Source organism: Anomaloglossus baeobatrachus, chromosome 2, assembly GCF_048569485.1.
Source record: "Anomaloglossus baeobatrachus isolate aAnoBae1 chromosome 2, aAnoBae1.hap1, whole genome shotgun sequence".
Classification (NCBI taxonomy): domain Eukaryota; kingdom Metazoa; phylum Chordata; class Amphibia; order Anura; family Aromobatidae; genus Anomaloglossus; species Anomaloglossus baeobatrachus.
In genome coordinates this window covers 44,330,747-44,353,139 of record NC_134354.1, presented here as the reverse complement: position 1 = coordinate 44,353,139, position 22,393 = coordinate 44,330,747, and the positions used below count along the sequence as shown (strand labels likewise).

The following is a 22,393-nucleotide window of genomic DNA, read 5'->3' as shown; positions in this document are numbered from 1 at the left end:
TCAGAGAACCTGGCACAAATCACTTTTTTAGTACAAATTTCCTCATTTTTTTAGATCAGCTAAAATAAAAATAAAATTATACATGTTTGTATGTATCATCGCCCTGACCTGGAGAATAAAAACAACCCCCCCCAAAAAAAAAACAATGGAATTGAGGTTTTTGGGGTTCTTTTTTACCGCACTAAACCATTTCAGCATTTTTCAATAGATGACAGAAAAAAAAAATGGTGACATGTAAAACTATAAATCCTATATAAAAAATACCCTCATACCTGTATATCAATGGTAAAATAATAAAAGGTATGAAATGAAGGAAAAAAGACTAAAATGCAAAAAAAAAAAAAAAATTGGCCATGGTGGGAAGACAGGTAATTTTTTTTTTCTTATGTACACATTTTTTTTTTTTTTTATGTATGTGGAAATGTTTTTAAAAGGAACCTGTCACCAGATTTGGGGCCTATAAGCTGCGGCCACCACCACCGGGCTCTTATAAACAGCATTCTAACATGCTGTATATAAGAGCCCAGGCCGCTGTGTAGAGTGTAAAAATTCCTTTATAATACTCTCCTAAGGGGCGGTGCGGACTGGTGAGATGGGTGTCTCCGTTCTCTGGTACCGACGCCTCCTCTTTCGGCCATCTTTTGTCCTCCTTCTTCTGAAGCCTGGGTGCATGATGCATCCTGCGTCATCCACACTAGCCGGCATTAAGGTCCTGCGCAGGTGCACTACAATACTTTGATCTGCCCTGAGTATTGTAGTGCGCCTGCGCAGGACCTCAATGCCGGCGAGTGTGGATGATGTAGGACGCGTCATGCACCCAGGCTTCAGAAGAAGGAGGACAAAGATGGCCGAAAGTGGAGGCGCCGATACCAGAGAATGGAGACACCCATCCGACCAGTCTGCATCGCCCCTTAGGTGAGTATTATAAACTGTTTATGTTCTACACAGCGGCCTGGGCTCTTGTATACAGTATGTTAGAATGCCGTATATAAGAGCCCAGTGGTGGTGGCCGCAGCTTATAGGCCCCAAATCTGGTGACAGGTTCCCTTTAAATTGTCTGTTTTTCTTTTTGTTTTTTGGTTTTTTTTTTCATATTACTTCATTCTATTACATTTCTTTCCAGATCCGAAAAATAGATAAGACCGGAGAGATACAAAGTAGCTACAAAAACATCCAATTATATTTTTTTGCTGTCGTCCTATATCGTAGACTGTGTTATATACTCTTACTCCTCCGGGCTTAGAATAATGTGTGAATGAGGAATACTCCGCGTATTGGGCCCAGTCGTGCCGTAAATATGGCGTTTATAGCCAGGACATGGCAGCTATTAAGAACAGATGACCCCGTAATTTACTGGCCCGGAGGAAATTCATTTCTAGCTTGCACACACCGTCACTATGATAAAGATTAGGATCCACAGATCTTTTCTACCTTGATGATTTTTCCACTTTGTGATGTTCTTCCGAACATGTTCCTTAATTAGTTTTTGAGATATTACTATAATGGCAGCCTCAGATACAGTAGGGAAGACGGTGGTTGAGCTCTGAGTCTATAAAACCATTACGGTGATGTATTTATTCTAAGATATACCAGTTCTACAAGTCTGCCTTCATTTCCCCGCTCTGTGGTGAGGACTCTCTTGTTCAAAATGGCCGCCCCAATAATAAGGAGCACTGTGAAAAGTCTGAACCACGTCATCCAGGCCTTTTCTCTACTGTGGGTTGGACCATTGTGACTGAAACCCCCATGACTGTGCAGAAGCGGAAAGAAGAGCATGTAGTATGGAGATCAATCAACATAAATCTAGAGTCAAACTTAACTTTGAGGGCAGAGGGTCTCTTTAAAGCTTAAAGGGGTATTCCCATCTCCAAGATCTTATCCCAATATGTAGTAGGTGTAATAATAATAATAACATTCACAAATACCTCCAGTTAGAAATGTAGTATAATTCTCCTGATATAGTCATGTATCTTACCTCATTTTCAGGCCATTTCAGCTATCTATGGTTACGACCACTCATATTCAGGCCATTTTAGCTTAGGTATCTATGGTTACGACCACTCATATTCAGGCTATTTTAGCTTAGGTATCTATGGTTACGACCACTCATATTCAGGCCATTTTAGCTTAGGTATCCATGGTTATAACCACTCATATACTAACAGTTAGTTGCTTGTGGTTGTAACCATGGATACCTAAGCTAAAATGGCCTGAATATGAGTGGTCGTAACCATAGATACCTAAGCTAAAATAGCCTGCACATGAGGTAAGTGACATAACTAATCAGGAGAACTATACTACATTTCTAATTAGAGGTATTTGCTAATATTATTATTATTAATATTATTATTACACCTCCTACATATTAGGATAGGATTTTGGAGATGGGAATACCCCTTTAAAATCTCCAAATTAATGACAGTATCTATATCTGTGTCCCAAGTAGTTAATGCCTAATACCCCTTTAGGCTATGTGTCCACGGGAGAATGTAGCTGCGGATTTTTCTGCATCAAAATCCGCAGCTTTCCCGCAAAATCCGCACCTTTTCAAAGGTGCGGATTTACCGCGGAATTGCCGCGGATTTGATGCAGATTTTTTTTTTTTTCCCAATTTTAAAGCCAAAATCCAGATGAAAATCCGCAACAATAATTGACATGTTGCAGATTTTTCCGGACGAAAATCCGCACGATTTCCGCTGCGGAAAAATCCGCAGCGTGGACACAGCATTTCCAAAATGCCATGGAAATGGCTGGGGAGTAGCTGTGCTGCAGATTTTCGGGAAATCCGCGGCTTTTCCGCGAGAAATCCGCGCATTTTCCGCAGCGTGGGCACATAGCCTTAGAGTGTAACAATTTTTTTCAAGATTCTATATATTGTAAACCCTTACATTTCCTGCATATTGGTGGGGTCTGCATCTTGAGATTCCCACTGATTGCACAAAAGACCACTTAATGTCACGCTAGGTACGGGGAAGTACCATCAAATGGCGAAAGAGAAGGGAAACCCTGTGTCTAGGGAAGGGGGAGATGGTGACCCTTGACCCACACTACCGCTGGACCCTGAGGTCCCTCACCACCCTATATAGCTTCCACACCTATGCGCCTAGCTGACCCTGATGTGGACCCTAGGTAGGGAGCGGATGGGATGAGCTTTTCGTCAACCCACTAAGCACTAAAGAAGACCCAGGGAGCACAAACAAGGGAAAACCACAAACAACATGATTCTCCAGATGTATGCAAGCCGCCTGCGTGCATTGAAAACTTGATAAAGATATATTAAATATCACCAGCACCGAATAATAGGGAATGTAGGTATATGAAGACAAGGAAAGTACTGATGAACAGCAGCTGACAGGCTGAACATTGCCCCAGAGTCTTAAAGGGAAAGGGGTGAAAAACAAGCAGGAATGATAGAAAGTCAGGGAGCAGTTTATGCAGCCAAACACTGTGACCTTCTATAGCCAGACACCATAAAACTGTCACTTGTGACACACCGGTGACACTTAAAGTGTGGACAATGGACTCAATAGAAAGTCTTTACTCTCTATTCCACTTACATGCACACTCAAGAGCTACTTTCCCAAATTCTCACTCTTGCTGTCCCCATTCTTGAATTATTGACCCTTTGAGGGGGCTACATCATTATAAGCCAGCTCCAACACAAGTGCAGTACATAGATGAGCCCGAGGTCAGCGGACACTGTGACGGGGTGTACAGCAGAGCAAGGAGAGACAACAGGCCGAGGAACGATCCAACAGGTTTATTCACAAGAACACTGGAACAGCACACGATAAGTCCACGTAAAACAGATTCGGGGGCCCTTCCCGACAATCCTCGGACCGGATTACAAAGCAATCGTCCTTACAGTAGTCCAAAGAGTTCCACACAATCCCACGGGCCGCCACACAGGCCTAGCTCCGTCCGTGTCCACAGCCACACAGGCTGGAGCTCCTGCTCCCTTCAAGTTTCAGCTCACTCTGCCTGAATCTCCCAGGTAAGCAGAGTTTACACTAGTTGGACTCTAGGCCCACCTCCCCCTACTCCCAGGGATGGAAGTGCCTCAAGAGGATATAACCTTGCATTTTAGGGGGTGATTGCCTACAACAATAGAAATGTACACAGAAGTAGTTCAAATAAGACAATGAACCCAGCTTGAAATAGGAATCTGTACAGCATATACAGTGAGAGGGTAAATTACATCTTCACAATCCCTCCCCCTCCCAACTTGTGTACGTACTAGGGACCTCTACAGGTCACTGGTTAAGTACACACAGGCAGAGCGTTACTTACATGTGGCTTCATGCAGCCACGAATTGGCATCGTAGCTCTCCCACATCATTGCCCAGGAGAACAGCTGCAGGCAGACCACCCATCACCCCAACCACACATCGCCTGACCCCAAAACCAAAGCTCAGATCCACAGTGGCTGTGGGAATAGTCCTCCATTGTCCACCAGCCAGTTCAATGACAATCCCAGGTCCTCTATGGATTGCCTCAGGCCGAACCACTCGGGGATCAGCCAGTGTGAGGAAAGCACCCGAGTCACAAAATCCAACAAGTCTCTGTCCATCCAGCACAACCTCCTGCAAGTGCTTACCTCGATGAGCAGAAGTCGTCATAACTGCAGGTCGCACCCCGTAAACTCCTGGTGGTGCAACATGGGGGGCTGAGTCACTAGGCCAGTCCTCACATAGCGGTGCCACATCTTCCTCCATGGCGCTGGGCTGTAAATAATTAACAATCCGATTGGGCGCAGGATCAGTCCACATTTGAACAGCTGGGTAGGAGACTTGCCGATGCCCTGGCTGTCCACATTGATAGCATCTGAGCTGGGTCTCCCTCCATCCAAGGCGTCCTCTTGGGTAAGGGGTAGGGGAACTTGGAGGCCGGCTCCCACCTGAAGGTGCTGTAGGGGTTTGAGGATGATTCCTCCATGGCCTGGCTGGGCATGAGGCCTGCAAATGCCCGGGATGCCTACAAACATAACACCTGCGCTCTGTTACTTCCTCTCCCCGGCGTATTCCAGAAAGTGCAGTAGAAGCAACTGGAGGCACATTAACACGGGTATCAACATGTGGTGGCTTAGAGGAACGGGGAACAATGGGGACAGAATAACTGGGGGCATCCGGTGTTGTGGAGCTGTTAGGCGTCTCTCCATCCTCCAACAGAACCCTCCACTGAGGCTTGATGGTGAGAGCCTCATCAGCGAGAGCAGCAGCTTCCTCCACTGTCGCTGGTTTTCTCTCACGCACCCATTCCCGGATCTCAGCGGGGCACTGGGCAAAGAATTGTTCTTTTAGGATGACCTGCAGGAAGGTCTCCCAAGATAAGGCCTCCTCTGCCTCCAACCAGCGATTACATATTTGTTTGAGTCTATGAGCATATATCTTAAAAGACACTTCCCCATCACAGGCTAAAGCACGGAACTGAGTCCTGTAAGTGTCTGGGGTCACAGCATAATGTTCTAGAATAGTCTGTTTAATATCCGCATACTCACAGTTCCACCGAGGGTCCATAGCTCTATAGGCTTCAGCAGCTCCCCCCTCTAGGAGCCCAACCAGATGCCGGACACGCTCCCTGTCCGGGACTTCCATTAATCGACACTGATGCTCAAAGTCCTGGAAGAAGCCCTCAATGTCGCCTGCAGCCTCATTAAACGGCTTAAAGTCTTTGCGGGACACCCTGGGAAGTTCCCTCATGATGGGTGCTGGGGTTACAGTCTGTCTGGAACCTCTCGCGGCTTCCACAGCGAGCTGCTTATCCAGCAATGCCATCTCCTCCATCCTGCGCTCCTTCTCTTCAGCTCCACGCATGGCCTCCCTCTTATCTTCTATGGTGGCCTCATCTCCAAGCAGTGCCATCTTTTCCTTGTACCACACAACCCATTGACTTTTTTGGGTATTCACCTCCAGCTCCCGTCTTTCCTCCCTTTGCTGTGAGGATCCTTCCTCCACGTCATTTTGCGAGCAGACTCCTTCTAGCGCCTCAATCAGCTGCTCCTTGGAGAGTCCTTTGAAACGAACTCCTACTTCACGGGCCTTTGATTGCAGGCTCCCCAAAGTCCAGGTCTTGTACTCTGCAGTGCTGGTTCCTGATGTTGAGCCATTGTCCTCCATTCCTTCTGCTCTGATCCCAGCGCTGCCAACCAGTTTGTGACGGGGTGTACAGCAGAGCAAGGAGAGACAACAGGCCGAGGAACGATCCAACAGGTTTATTCACAAGAACACTGGAACAGCACACGATAAGTCCACGTAAAACAGATTCGGGGGCCCTTCCCGACAATCCTCGGACCGGATTACAAAGCAATCGTCCTTACAGTAGTCCAAAGAGTTCCACACAATCCCACGGGCCGCCACACAGGCCTAGCTCCGTCCGTGTCCACAGCCACACAGGCTGGAGCTCCTGCTCCCTTCAAGTTTCAGCTCACTCTGCCTGAATCTCCCAGGTAAGCAGAGTTTACACTAGTTGGACTCTAGGCCCACCTCCCCCTACTCCCAGGGATGGAAGTGCCTCAAGAGGATATAACCTTGCATTTTAGGGGGTGATTGCCTACAACAATAGAAATGTACACAGAAGTAGTTCAAATAAGACAATGAACCCAGCTTGAAATAGGAATCTGTACAGCATATACAGTGAGAGGGTAAATTACATCTTCACAGACACAACTTCACTGCGCATGCGCCAGATATCAGCTGAGCGATAAGAAGGACTTTAATCAGGCCAAAAAAATGACAGCCAGGGGCGACTGTTTAGAAAAAAAGTCACCATGGCTACAGCTCTTGAGTGATAAATGTCATGCTTTGTACAGTGAAATAGAATAAGTATACAGTATGAAAGGTTACAAATACTTTATTAGGGGATTTATTTTTATTCCTGTAAAAAAACAAGCAAACCTGATTTTTCCCCTGCCTACAGCTGCATTGGTATCAGAATATACATACAGAATATGTATTTGGAGTACAGCTGATGGCAGTGATGGATCTGCCCCTGTCTTCTCTCTCTAGATTTCGGCTTAGGGCACAGTCAGATGGCCGTATAACATTGACGAAGATCGCAACATAATGCATGGCCTGGCCGGTGGCTCTCCCAACCTGAGCGTGACAGCGTGTATTTTTAAAGAATGTACGTCTGGAACACCAATGGTGTGAACAAGGTGCAAGACTCAAAAACATATAACTATACAATAGGGTAAAGAGTTGCACACTGCAGGTGAGGTTACACATAGGTTAGGGACCCCAAAAATAGATTACCTTGGCGTGGTTTGGGGCTCTTTTGCATTGATCAATACAATGGCTAAACATCTATTATATTCCTATTATTCATAGCAGTTATGCACATTCCATTTTCATGTTTTTCACTTTTTCAGATAGTTCATTGTATTTTTCAGTCTAGTACTCCCATAGCAGTTTTGCTTTTCATCATTCCCCTATACATTGTGACTAGTGTGCAACTCTTTATCCTATTGTGTAGCGTGTATTTTTATACAGCTCTCCTGCTCGTGTCAGGAGCTCCGGCGGCCTATCTGAGCATTTTGATGCGATTGTCATCCCTGATATATGGCCATCTGACTTTGCCCTTATCAGAACAATCTTCTGCAGCAGCTTAGTGACTAACTAGTGTTGAGCTGACCCATCACTGCCATCATCTATACTCCCAATGACTACGTTCTGATGTTAATGTAGCTAAAAACAGACTGTAGAAAAGCTGGCTTTAGCGATCCACTTATATGCAATTTGTTTTACAGAAGTGATGACAAAATGTCGTAATTAACTGACTTGCAAACTTTCGTAACTTTCAATGCTGGACAAAATTATGTAAAAATAAAAAATAATAAACGTCTAGTTAGTCTTTGACATGGAGTAATACTGTCACGGGGTGTGACTAGGTAACTTGGAACAGGGGCACTTACACTGGCACTAGGGCTAGGACGGCCGGAGCTGTTCCTGTTCTCAAAGATACATCTAATGGTGATGATGTTTGGGCCGCCTTCCTAACCTTGTGTAGTCTGGCTATGTGTGCAGGGAGCAGGGAGCCGGCACTGACCGCGTGAGAGCGGCGGGCGCTGGTAACAAAGGTAAATATCAGGTAACCAAGGGAAGGGCTTCTTGGTTACCCGATGTTTACTGTGGTTACCAGCGTCCGCAGAAGCCGGCTCCTGCTCCCTGCACATTCAGTTGTTGCTCTGTCGCTGTCACACACAGCAATGTGCACTTCACAGCGAGAGAGCAACAACTAAAAAATGGCCCAGAACATTCAGCAACAACCAGCGACCTCACAGCAGGGGCCGGGTCGTTGCTGCATGTCACACACAGCGACATCGCTGCTACGTCACAAAAGTCGTGCCTCAGCAGTGATGTTGCTTAGTGTGACCGTGGCCTTAAGAACACAACTGGTCAATACCCGAGTCTGACTGTGCAACTCAAAAGCACCAGGTGATGTGTCAGACTCTGCAGTGTGAACAGGGTCAGAAGTCTCTATGACACTCAGCGAGTTTACAGCTCAACACTATGTGACAAACACAACATTTATCAGTAACCTGCTCATGAAGTTGATTCCGTACTGCGCATGCGCCATATGCTGTTTTGGCAGCGAGGGTGATGTCAATCAAACCTGGAAGGGGGTGACTTATTTCAAACAGTAAGGCTAGGTTCACATTTCCGTTGAAATGTATCAGTCACAATCCACGGCTCTGGTAAACAACGGCATCCGTTTAGCGGATTCCGTTGTGTCCCATAGACTTGTATTAGAAGCGGATTGCGACTGATGACCTTGCGTTGCATCCGCTGCGCCGCGGTCAGTTGTGTTTGGACTGACTGCAGGGCGGGAACAACGCAGAATGTAACATTTTTCGGGCCATCAAAAATAATCGCAGGAATCCGTTGCAATCCGACAAACTTGTAATTTTTGTCTATGGTGCTGGATTCCGTCGTAATCTGTCTTACGACAGAATCCAGCGCTGGATTCCGTCATGCTCTACTGAGCATGCCCAGCATGTTTGGCACGCCCACTGGGCTGTCCCAAACACAAACGGATCATGACTGATCTGTCAAAAAACGGACGCACAGCGGATGTAACGGACGCAACGGATGAGTTTTTTCACAGGATTCCTGTGAAAGGAATCCTGTGAAAAACACATTCGTTGCGTCAGTTGACATCTAAAAAACAACTGATCCATTGCTGACGGATTTAAAACAACAGAAATGTGAACCTAGCCTTAGGCTACTTTCACACTTGTGTTCAGCGCAGTCCGTCACTATGGAGAATAGCGCAGTCCGTTAACGCACTGCGCTATTCTCCATAGACTTGTATGGACGACGCACTGTAACGCAAGTGTCAGCGTTGCATCCGCTGGACGACGCAGCGTCGTTATTTTGACGCTGTGCCGGGCGGATGGAACGCTGCATTTAACGTTTTTTTGAGCAGCGGAAACCTTTATTTTTCACTGCGTATGCTCTCTTTTTTTTTTTTTTTTTTAATCACAAACTATTTTATTTCTCGGTGGCCGAACGTTCAGCTGAGCGCTCGGCCGCCGGCATGTCAGGGCACACAGCTGAGCGCTCTGCCGCCGGCATGTCAGGGCACTCAGCTGATCGCCCGGCCGCCGGCATGTCAGGGCACTCAGCTGATCGCCCGGCCGCCGGCATGTCAGGGCACTCAGCTGATCGCCCGGCCGCCGGCATGTCAGGGCACTCAGCTGATCGCCCGGCCGCCGGCATGTCAGGGCACTCAGCTGATCGCCCGGCCGCCGGCATGTCAGGGCACTCAGCTGATCGCCCGGCCGCCGGCATGTCAGGGCACTCAGCTGAGCGCTCAGCCGCTGGCATGTCAGGGCACTCAGCTGAGCGCTCGGCCACCGGCATGTCAGGGCACTCAGCTGATCGCCCAGCCGCCGGCATGTCAGGGCACTTAGCTGAGCGCTCGGCCGCCGGCATGTCAGGGCACTCAGCTGAGCGCTCGGCCGCCGGCATGTCAGGGCATTCAGCTGATCGCCCGGCCGCCGGCATGTCAGGGCACTCAGCTGATCGCCCGGCCGCTGGCATGTCAGGGCACTCAGCTGATCGCCCGGCCGCCGGCATGTCAGGGCACTCAGCTGAGCGCTCGGCCGCCGGCATGTCAGGGCATTCAGCTGATCGCCCGGCCGCCGGCATGTCAGGGCACTCAGCTGATCGCCCGGCCGCCGGCATGTCAGGGCACTCAGCTGAGCGCCCGGCCGCCGGCATGTCAGGGCACTCAGCTGAGCGCTCGGCCGCCGGCATGTCAGGGCATTCAGCTGATCGCCCGGCCGCCGGCATGTCAGGGCACTCAGCTGATCGCCCGGCCGCCGGCATGTCAGGGCACTCAGCTGATCGCCCGGCCGCCGGCATGTCAGGGCACTCAGCTGAGCGCTCGGCCGCCGGCATGTCAGGGCACTCAGCTGAGCGCTCGGCCGCCGGCATGTGAGAGCGCTCGGCCGCCGGCTATTAAGAGCGATCAGCTGATCGTTCACAATAGTCGGCTGCCGGTACTGTAAAGAAGAAAAAATAAATAAATAACGCTTTCCGTTATTTTGTATGATCCGTAGCATTGCGTTGTGCCACTATATGCAACGCATCCGTTGTATCCGTCACACAACGCAATGCTACGGAAGCCGTCCAATGCAAGTGTGAACCTAGCCTTATTGGTACAGCAAATTTTAAACTTCATTTTTCTAATTTCTTGCAAAAACACAAAGTTTGTATAAGGGCGTGTTCAGAAACCATAAGTGGTCCAGGTAAAAAATAGTGACAACTTGCTTAGAAACCTAAATATCTATGTGGAGGATTTGGCCCTTTGTATCCTAAAACCAGAGATCTATCCACCGTAAAGATATACTCTAAAAAAAAAAATGAAAAAGTCTCCAACTCCTATGTGGGCTTTTCTACATTATATGTAATTTTTCACCATTTTTTTCCATTTTTTTTAAAGTTAATTAAGAAAGGAAATGCCAATTACGAACTAAAAAAGCCACATTTCATCGGCGGCATCTTTTTCTGCCCGGGAGGGCGCCACTCACTTTATTGTAAGCGGATGAGCTGTAGGAAAACATTTCTGCTTTTTTAGCTCCCACGGGTTCATTTTTCTTTTTTGTTTTCTTCGGCAGAAGTCGTCTGTCTCCTAGACCTTCTTTTATCAAATGAGGGATTCATCAGAATGTGTGTTCTTCCCTCTCAGTGATTTCAAAGGATATCCCTTCCCTTTATAGAATTATTTTGACAGGCAGCAGCGTAGCGTCACCGCCGCTTTAATTAAGGGAACAAAACCATCGTTTTAATTCGCAGAGTCGGATGGATTTTCATTTAATTCTTTTATTAGAGGATTGTTTAACTCCGTCATGTCCAATATTCTAGATATGTAGGAGATTTCTTTTTCTTTTGGAGATGATCTTGGAAATGTTATTGAATATCATGATACCCAGTAAACGTCTTATCCCGCAGCTCTATGGGTTGAGGCTGAGGCTACACGGGAACGTCTTATCCCGCAGCTCTATGGGTTGAGGCTGAGGCTACACGGGAACGTCTTATCCCGCAGCTCTATGGGTTGAGGCTGAGGCTACACGGGAACGTCTTATCCCGCAGCTCTATGGGTTGAGGCTGAGGCTACACGGGAACGTCTTATCCCGCAGCTCTATGGGTTGAGGCTGAGGCTACACGGGAACGTCTTATCCCGCAGCTCTATGGGTTGAGGCTGAGGCTACACGGGAACGTCTTATCCCGCAGCTCTATGGGTTGAGGCTGAGGCTACACGGGAACGTCTTATCCCGCAGCTCTATGGGTTGAGGCTGAGGGTACACGGGAACGTCTTATCCCGCAGCTCTATGGGTTGAGGCTGAGGCTACACGGGAACGTCTTATCCCGCAGCTCTATGGGTTGAGGCTGAGGCTACACGGGAACGTCTTATCCCGCAGCTCTATGGGTTGAGGCTGAGGCTACACGGGAACGTCTTATCCCGCAGCTCTATGGGTTGAGGCTGAGGGTACATGGGAACGTCTTATCCCGCAGCTCTATGGGTTGAGGCTGAGGCTACACGGGAACGTCTTATCCCGCAGCTCTATGGGTTGAGGCTGAGGCTACACGGGAACGTCTTATCCCGCAGCTCTATGGGTTGAGGCTGAGGCTACACGGGAACGTCTTATCCCGCAGCTCTATGGGTTGAGGCTGAGGCTACACGGGGCAACTATGGTTACAAGACTTGTCGTATGACCAATCGGTTGGATTGCCTCCCCGAAAGTACCACAAGTTACCAAAATTCCAACCTTGTTGGATTTTTTTGGCACTGGCCTTTCATAGTCACAGTACTTGTACAGTTCCAATGTGGCCCGTTGATTCGCGAACTTTGGGCAACCAACATATGTTCCGCCAAAGTTGCCAGCCCTATGCTGTCATCAGGCAGCGGCTCCAGCATATATTGGCCCCTTTTACCCTTTTAATTCTAGAATGATAGGAAAGGACGTAGTATTATTCCAAATAGCCATCAGTAGATCCAGACCCTAAAGGCCCCGTTACACGCAGCGACATCGCTTGCAATCTCGTTAGTGATGTAACACGCCCAGATCGTAGTTACGATTTGCCGATATCGCTCATAGGTCGTTTTGTAGCGGTCACACGTAACGATCTCACAAACGACGCTATACCGTTCAGTTCTATATTGTTTGACCAAGGCGGTCGTTTGGATGTTGTTCGTCGTTGGCAGGGTGTCAAACGTACCAATATGTCTGCTGCGTTCCAAACGACGAACAATATTTTGAAACTGAACGACGTGTCAACGATTTTCAACCTATTTGCGATCGTAAACCGTGACCCCGACAACATGTAGTCAGATAAATCGTAGCGTGTAACGGGGCCCTAAAAAGGATTTTTTTAATTTTATGCAAAAAAATGGCAGTCGTAGAGATAACCCGTTGAAGGTCGGTTCGTCGGGTTCAGCGGACTTTAGATTTCTATTATGGACCCGGACTTGACCTGAACCCCATTGGAAGTCACTATTTGGGCAGTTCGGGTCTCCGCCCACATGCAGTCATCCATAAACAGAACACTTCCGGGGAAAGGTGGGCTGGGTTTTTTCATTTTTGTTTTTTGGTGCACACTACATGCGATCATGGTGTTGTTACCCCCAGTGTACCTGTCAAGGGTGTGTCATGAGTGACAGGCAGTCCTGTGGTGTCTGGCTATAGAAAGTCACAGCGTTTGACTGCACAAACACTTCCCTGACTTTCTATCATTGCTTCTTAATTTTTCCCTTTAAGATCCAGGGGTGTTGCTCAGCCTGTCACCTACTGTTCATCAGTACTTCCCTCGTCTTTATATACCTTCACTTCCTATTACTTGGTGCTCCTGATATTTGATACATCTTTATCAAGTCCTGAGTGCAAGCAGGCGGCTTGTAAACATCAGGAGAATCTTGGTGATTGTTCAAGTTTTTCTCCCTGAGACAACCAGAGATAAGTTGTTTGTTGTTTGTTGTTTTCCCTTGTTTGTTATCCCTGTGTGTCCTTTAGTGCCTAGAGGGGTTGACAAAGAGCTCACCCCATCCGCTCCCTACCTAGGTCCAGATCAGGGTCAGCTAGAGTCAGGTATCCAGCTTGGCGCATAGGTGTGGAACCAATCTGAGGGAACCCAGGACCCAGCTGTAGGCTTAGTTAGGGGTCACCATCTCCCCCTTCCCTAAACACAGGGTTTCCCATCCCTGTCCTTATGCCGTTTGCTTGGTACTGTCCCGTATCTAGCGTGACAGTACCCGAGCACAGTGATGCTCACTTGGGTGGTCAGCATATGTAAAGCACCCAAACGCCGAACTTGAACACTTTTTTTTTTTTTGGTAAAGTTCATTTTCGGTGCGAACACCAAACTCTCCTTTCAGGTGCGACAATAGAGATGAGTGAACCTGAACAGTAAAGTTCGTACCAAACACAGGCTTTACCAAAAAATGAGTGTTTGAGTTCGGAGTTCGGGTGCTTTACGTATGTTTACCACTCAAGCGAGCATCGCTGTGCTCGGGTACGCTCGGTGCTCAGCGCAGAGACAGACGCTTGTAGTGTTTGAATGCATTATCGGATGTAGTGTGCACCCAAAAAAAAAACCCCAAGCCCTCCGTCCCCTAGAAGTAATCTGTTTAAGGCTGGCTGCATGTGGGTGGAACCCGAATTGCCCAATCAGTGACTTCAAACGAGGTTCAGGTCAAGTCTGGGTCCCCAACACTTTCTCTAAAGTCCGGCTGAACCCTCAGAACCTGAGCTTTCACGGGTCCGCTCATCTCTAGATGTCAAACCTCCTCCGATCAATGGGTGACGGCCCATGTTGGTCAGTGAGGCAGAGCAGATCTGCGAGTTATTCCTCAGCTCTCACGTCGGATACTATACGCTCGTCTGACCCCGGCCTTAAAAAAATGACTACACCAATAACATTTATCATCTGTACCCAACATAGCTGATAAATGTGGGCTCATTGGGATAGGATTGCAGGTACCTACATTGATTGCTAAAGCAGCGGACCTACATACCCAGTGTGAATTGGGCGGTATTGCTCCTGCGCGACAATCACACCAGCCACTGTCTATATAACATGGTCACACATGTGCGGTACTGCTCTATTTACATGGGACTTTAGGATGTTCTAGGGAACTAATATTCAGATTTTCTCCAATCATACCTTAACAGATGGCCTGTCTCAAGGTCAAAAGTCACCAGTTTTTGCTCTTCTTTTTTACCCCACTTGCTCTACTGAGTAATCCATTATTTATTTATTTTAATTTGCTATAGGGAACCTTTTTTTTTGCTGATTTTTATGGTCTGTGCAAGGGGGCGTGGCTTACAGGGTAATAATGCTGAGCTGCCAAAGGACACGCCCCCGAGGAGCCTTTTATATACAACCTCTTGGTAAAGACTATAAAATGTAGCACTAAATAAAATAAGTCCATATTTCTGAAACTTTATGGTTTAAAAAGAACTAAACAAATACTCAGTGAAGCAGCGGGAATAAAATAAGAGCAAAAACTGGTGACACTTTTCACCTGCTCACAGGTCCTCTTGAAACATATGATGGGGGAAGTTTTGAATGCTGGAATCCATCCCAAGAACATCCAAAAGTTCTATTTCAATGGAGTGGTTGGGCCCATGTGTGACTTTTGCTCCCATACACAGGGAATGCAGTGCTTGTCGCGCATGCGCACAACTGCTTGGGTGTAACTCTAGATACCTGACCTGCTGACATGTCCTCTTTAAACCGATCATGGGGGAAATTTTGAATATTGGGATCCATCCCAAGAACATCCAAAAGTCCCATGTGAATGGAGTGGTTGTGTGCATGTGTGACCTCTGCTCACATAGACTGTGAATGCAGTAGTTGTCGCGCATGCGCACAACCGCTCGGCGGTAAATCTAGACACCTGCCCTGGTGACATGCCCTCTTTAAAGATATGATGGGGGAAGTTTTGAATGTTATGATCCATCCCAAGAACATTTAAAAGCCCCACGTGAATGAAGTGGTTGTGCAAGTGTGACCTCTGCTTCCATAGACGGTGAATGCAGTAGTTGTCGCGCATGCGCACAACCACTCGGGGGCAAAATCCTAGTGACAGGTCCCCTTTATTTTTCACCTGTCCTGTAGATAGTTAGTAAATGTTATTTGTGGGATTACCCCCTTTACATATTCTGTGTTGACAATCCTACTGGGTGCAAATTGCAACCAATCTGTATATTAAGAAAAAGTCCTAATTATTCCCTGTGTATAATTTTAAAGGAAAAAACGTTCTGTAATATTTTATATATAAACTATAGAATTTTTTGTTTAGTTGTGCACCACTTCCAACAATTTAATCTTTTTTTTTTTTATCAATGACTGACTTTTTTTTCCTTTTTTTTGGCAGATCCTCTCCATGGGAATGATGACTGAATATTACCATTACTTCTTCACAACTATGGTAAGACATCCGGCAGATTTACTGCAACCTCTTCATAGATGCTTATGACTTGCAATATGTTAGCTACACCGTGACCTTCATTTCCTGTCCTAATAGGGCATCTGTCACTAAGTTTTTGCTATGTAATGTGAGACCAGCATGATATAGGGGCTGAGACCCTGATTCCAGTGATGTATCACTTGCTGGACTGCTAGCTGTCATTTTTATATAATGACTATTTTCTCTTCTGCAGATCTAGCAGGGCTCAGAAATCTGAGCTGTATATAACTCCGCCCACCTCTCATTGACAGCTTTAATGACAGCTTTACATTCACAGATGGCTGCCAGTCAGTGGTGGGGGTGGAGCTACAGTTGACCAGTATGCACAGGACACCTAGTCCTCTAGTGATAATTTCCTGCTGATAAAACACTGATTTCATTTAAACTACATCACCCAGTCTGGTAAATGATACATCCCAGAAATGAGTGTGTCTGCCCCTACATTATTCTCTCAGAATACCCGCTGACAGACTCCCGTTAAAGAGGACCTGTGTTTATTGCTATAAAAAATATATATATATATATATATATATATATATATATATATATATATATATATATGAGTTGCAATATATATACAGTGTATATATATACAGTGTGTATATATATGTGTAATATATATACCGTATATATATATATATAAAAATATATATTTTTTTTTATTTAACCTAGTATAAATGCTGCTGTTCCGCTGAATCTAGATCTTTTTCTTTTGTTCCTGCCCCTCTCCGTTCCTGAAATACGGCCCTTTTTTTCCTCTACTGTATATAACTGTAGTCAACTTAGCCAAGTGGGCATGGACCTAAAGAAGTCTCTTTTTGGAGAAAAGTTGGGAACACGCCTATTTAGCCAAAAAGAGGTCTAGATCACGGGATGGTCCTTTAAAGATCAGGAGGGAAGGAATTAAAGACACTACTGAATAATGGAAAACAGGGCAAAACTTCTAGAATCGGGGCAAACAGATCATTGATTGGGTCCCTAGAGGTAAAGGGGCCAAATCCACGTCCAAAGCAACTGAAGTTATGCATTATAATGATAGCCCATATAGTGTTCTTTCACTGGAGCCCTTTTCTGTCTGAGTCCTCCTCCATCTAGAATCTACCCATGTTTCCCCAAAAATAAAACAGGGTCTTATATTATTTTTGGCTCCAAAAAATTCACAAAGGCTTATTTTTAGGGTAGGTCTTACATTTTGTATTGGCATCAGCGATTGGATAGCCCATTAATGGAAAATGAATATTCACTCCCTACCCCCACCCACCCTTCTGCGCCGGTGTCCGTGATTGAAACATGTGTTAATGAAATTAATATCCACACCCTTCCACTGCCCATAATACCTCCCACCCTTCTGTGACGCCGACACAGAGGCGGGAATATTCATTTGCAATTAACACACGTTACAGTCACTGATCCTGGTAAAGAGGAGTGGGCAGGAATATGGGAAGGGGGTGAATATTCATCTGCCATGAACACATGTTCCAATCACTGATGCCGGCACAGAGGGGTGAGCAGGAATATGGACAGAGAAAGGAGGTGAATATTCATCTGCCATGAACACACTTTCCAATTACTGATGCCGCACAGGGGGGTGGGCGGGAATATGGACAGAGGAAGAGGGTGAATATTCATTTACATTAACACACGTTCCAATTACAGATGCCGGCACAAAGGGTTGGGGGGGAATATGGACAGAGGAAGGGGGTGAATATTCATCTGCCATGAACACACATTCCAATTAGTGATGTCGGGACAGAGGGGTGGGCGGGAATATGGACATGGGAAGGGGATGAATATTCATCTTCCATGAAAACGTATTTCAATTACTGATGGCGGCACAGAGGGGTGGTTGGGAATATGGACATGGGAAGGGGATGAATATTTATCTTCCATGAACACGTATTTCAATTACTGATGGCGGCACAGAGGGGTGGTTGGGAATATGGACAGGGGAAGGGGGTGAATATTCATCTGCCGTGAACACACATTACAAGAACTGATGCCGGCACATAAGGGTGGGCAGGAATATGGACAGGGTAAGGGGGTGAATATTCATCTGCCATTAACACACATTCCAATCACTAGGTGTTAATGGCAGATGAAACGCTGGGTGATACTGGGTGAATATTCATTTTCCATTACCTATCCATTGACTATAAACTTCTGGGGCTTACAGGAACCCAAATGAGACAACGTACATCAAAAAAGATACATATCCTGAATTGGCTGCACAGGTTCTATTTCAAGACACTATTATAGTATGGTACGCAACCAAGGCTTATTTTTGGAGTAGGGCTTATATAAGCATGCTCCAAAAAGGCCAACAAAAATCCTGCTAGGGCTTATTTTTGGGGTAGGTCTTATTTTTGGGGAAACGGTATGTATTTCTTAAACGGAGCAGCACCATCTGCAGTTAAGGGCCATTTCCCTCTGCCCACCAGACCCCCAGGAATCGAGAACTAAAGTGTTAAAACACATATAATACGAAGGAATCGGAAAAAGTCCTTCCTTTTAACTTCCAAGTCAGAAATACCTATTCATTTCATTTGACATTTGACTATATTAATTTTGAAATTTTAGTTTGCGCTCACAGATTATGATTTAATGACTCCAAATTCTCCATGACTCACTCTAATTAATGGACTAGTTTCTTTTTTTTTTTTTTTTTTTATATTTTTTTTTAATGTGAGGAGTTGTATAAGTTAGCGCACAGTATAGAGTCAGGAGCCGGAGCGTGGAACGAGCTCCCCTCTGGGATTAAAGCAGAGGGAACTTTAATTCATTTTCTCATCCCAGAGGTCGAGAAATAACTTTGAGCCGCGGCGGTCGTATTAATAGCCGCCTATTCTGCTCTTTTCTTTGCTAAGCGAAAATAAATCCTGTTATGTGCAGCAAGAAATGTTCACATTATTCTGAATATTTTCCACCTATAGTTAGAATTGAAAAAAGGGAAAGAAAAAAGTAAAATTACTGCTTTGTTTCAAAAATAACACCACACCTGCCCCTGTATTAGAGCTCAGCTTTATTGTCATGAGCTGCAGTACCACCCACGACCTGTAGACATGGGGGGCACTACTTTTGAAATAGAGTAGTCATGGGGTGTATGGCTGCACATCCAGGCAGATTTTCAATTAGGAAGTCATTCCAAATCCAGCAAAGAGAGAGAAGTTCTCTATTGTTCCACTAAATGTGTAGCGTTCCCGCAGGGACAACAACTTCATCACCACCACTGCCAGGTTGCGTCCTCCCCCACAGCTCTGCGGCCGCCCATGTGCTCGTCTGCCTCCCTCTACTTCGAGGCCTGTGCTCACCACATAGGCTCTCTGGGAATGCGCTCAGGGCGCACGATCAGACACAGCCCTCCTTTTAAAAGGCCGGCGCACCATTTCTCAGAAATGCCGAGGCACTGTGCATTTTAAGGCACCCTCCCTTTAGGGGAGGTGCCTGCACATCGTCTCTAGTTATTGAGTCTGTCTGTCTGCTAGTTAGTTGTCAGCTCCTGTTATTCCTGTGTCAGTCATCTGTATCTGCCTTCCAAAAGTTATTTGTCCCTGCCGAGCCCATCATACTTCTCCGTACCCGCTGACTGTCTGCCTCACTCATCCCACCTGTACCTGCCTGCACCTGTGTTTGTACCTGAGTCCGTCTCTTGTCCTGGGGGTCACCTGCCCTGGGAGTAGCACCTGGCGTCCACCTCACGATAGGTGCTTCATTAAGCCCTTCCTGTGGTCCAGTGGGTCCACTATTTCCTCTCACTGGCTCTACACCGGCCGCGAGAGTCACAAAATAGATAGTCCTAAGCAAACAGTCCTGTGGAAATTACACCACCCCCTTCTTGCCGGAAGCAGTATATTTAGGTCCTTGGGACAACATTCCCTGGACTTTATGGACTGATGCCGGCGTCATACGGGACGATCTATCGTGCGATCGCACGAGCGATCGTACCCACCCCCGTCGTTTGTGCGTCACGGGCAATTAGTTGCCCGTGGCGCATAAAGTCGTTAACCCCCCCATCACACGCATTTACCTCCCGGGGTGACGTCGCTGTGGGCGGCGAACATCCTCTTCCTGAAGGGGGAGGGACGTTCGGCATCACAGCAGCGTCACACAGCGGCCGGCCAATAGAAGCGGAGGGGCGGAGATGAGCGGGACGTAACATCCTGCCCACTTCCTTCCTTCTGCATTGCCGGTGGGATGCAGATAAGCTGTGTTCGTCGTTCTTGGGGTGTCACATGGAGCGATGTGTGCTGCCTCGGGAACGATGAACAACCGGAGCACAGGAGGAGGACCGACATTTTGAAAATGAACGACGTGTCAACAAGCAACGATAAGGTGAGTATTTTTGCTCATACACAGTCGTTCGGAGGTGTCACACGCTATGATATCTCTGACGATGCCGGATGTGCGTCACTAACGACGTGACCCCCGCGACATATCGCCCGATATATTGTACCGTGTAACTCTGGCATGAGTGTTTTCCACCACTTTGGTACAGCACCAAGAAGGAAAAGTCATGGACTTATGGAAATCTCAGGATGGATAGACGTGTTACTGATCTTCAGATGATAAAAGATTTTTTTCAAAACTTCATGATTTATCCAGTTCTGAAGTGTGAACAGCATGCAGAGAAATCCCAGTATTAAGACTCCTTGGTTCCTATCAGTAAGGTTCTTTGTGGTTGTCTGAGGAACGTTCTGCTGTATTGAATGAACTTGGTCAAATCATCAAGATCCACTGCTGGCAGCTCCCCAATTGTCAACTGATGATGGTCACAGATATGATGTACTGGAGACGCTGCAGCCATGGTAGCCCGTTTAGGCCTCCAGGCTGCTCACAGTTGCACGAGCAACTTGCACCCTGGTGTTGTATTGAAAATTGAAAAATGGCTCCTGGGACACAGGAGAAATGTCAGCACTACTGGCTCCACCACCAAATCAATGTAACACCGAGCTGTTAGTGCACCTGGATCGAAGACTAGACAAGTACGGCTACTGTACACTATGCCACCCCTCACCATAATCCTAAGAGTAGGACCACTGGGATGTTCCCTCATGAAGGCCTCTTCATGACTTTGCCCACATGATCTCCAGCTATCATTGTCTCATTAATGAAGAAAATAGATCTCCATTCCATCCTCCATTGCTGTCTGACATATCACAATTGTAGCATTTGAGGGCAATCCCGTGAGGTCCACAAAGAGGATAGATCTCCGTTGCTCCATTACGCGTTGCTCCTCTCCAGCATCCGATCTCCATATGGAGACCACATGGTCAATTCTAGAAAGAGTCCTTCACGAGGTAACATCATACTGGTCCAATTTCAATGTTGAGGAGTGTAAATAACCTCTAAGCCATGAATATCAAAGTGGTGGAAAGCCCCTTTAACTTACCGAATGATATTGGGCAGGCATACTCGTCAACTGTCATGGAACATTACGGAGACCTCTCAAATTCTAGAAAGAGGTGGTAAATCTCTTGATCTCTGCTGAAAACTCCCTAAACTTTAGCAGGAATCTTGTGTGTGACATTTTGATGCTTGATCCCCTGTGTCCATTCAGACATTCTGGGGTGGAGATCAGGGAGTGAAGATATCAGGGAGTGAAGATGATCTGAACTTTCTCTAGGGGTCTGTGATGGGGCGCTGATCCAGGGAACAAGTCTGATTGCCGTATGTGGAGTCGGGAGGGAATTTTTTCCCTAATGTGGCGCTTATGGTCTGACGCATGGTGTTTTTTTTGCCTTCCTCTGAATCAACATGGTAGGTTAGGTCATAGGTTCAACTCGATGAAGTCTACCTTCAACATTAAACACTATGAAACTATGAATTGCTTGTACTGATTGATGAAACTTCAGTGTTTGGAGCTTTTCTATGAAAGAGTAACTCAATTTACTTATCCTTCAAGATCCAAAGTTATGCATCTTTGTAATATTCTTCATTACTTTTAATCTGCTCATGCTACACTTCTATTTCACATGCCCAGTTCATACTCCTTTATAAGCTGCTTTCATCTTCCGCTCAGCCAAGATGTCTATGTCGCGGGCGGAGGAGGGGACGCCGCGCTCTCCCACTGCTCGGGTCCGGCTGCCGCGGCTGCTGCGGCCCCATCTCCTGACTCCGCCCACCTGGTGTGTCAGTCTGAGCCCGAGGCAGAAAGCAGGTCACTTTGGGGATGTCTGCTGTGAACTGCTGGGGGTGGGGGGTGTGTGTGTGTTGTTACCTCTGTCCCCTGGCTTGTCCAGGGCGACACATTCCCCCTTAGCAAAATGCAGACCGTCCTCGGGCTGCCCGTCCATCACCGGTTTTATTTTTCTTTTAAACTACAAAAGATCAAAACATCAAACACAAGCATTTTCAATCCTCCCACAACGGGAAGCACATTACTTTAACATTGCAATAACAGTCAAACACTTTTAATAATAACAGT

The 22,393-nt window shown here is 46.6% G+C and overlaps 1 protein-coding gene across 5 annotated transcripts in view; it reads left to right on the top strand.

The window, feature by feature from the left end:
- GRIK1 (glutamate ionotropic receptor kainate type subunit 1) overlaps nucleotides 1-22,393 on the top strand; it is a 473,929-nt gene that overhangs the window by 272,566 nt on the left and 178,970 nt on the right. For all 5 annotated transcript variants that reach the window (XM_075335032.1, XM_075335029.1, XM_075335031.1 and 2 more), the window contains exon 5: nucleotides 15,880-15,933. In XM_075335032.1, coding sequence (XP_075191147.1) covers nucleotides 15,880-15,933 — 54 coding nt within the window. The remainder of the gene's footprint in view (nucleotides 1-15,879; nucleotides 15,934-22,393) is intronic.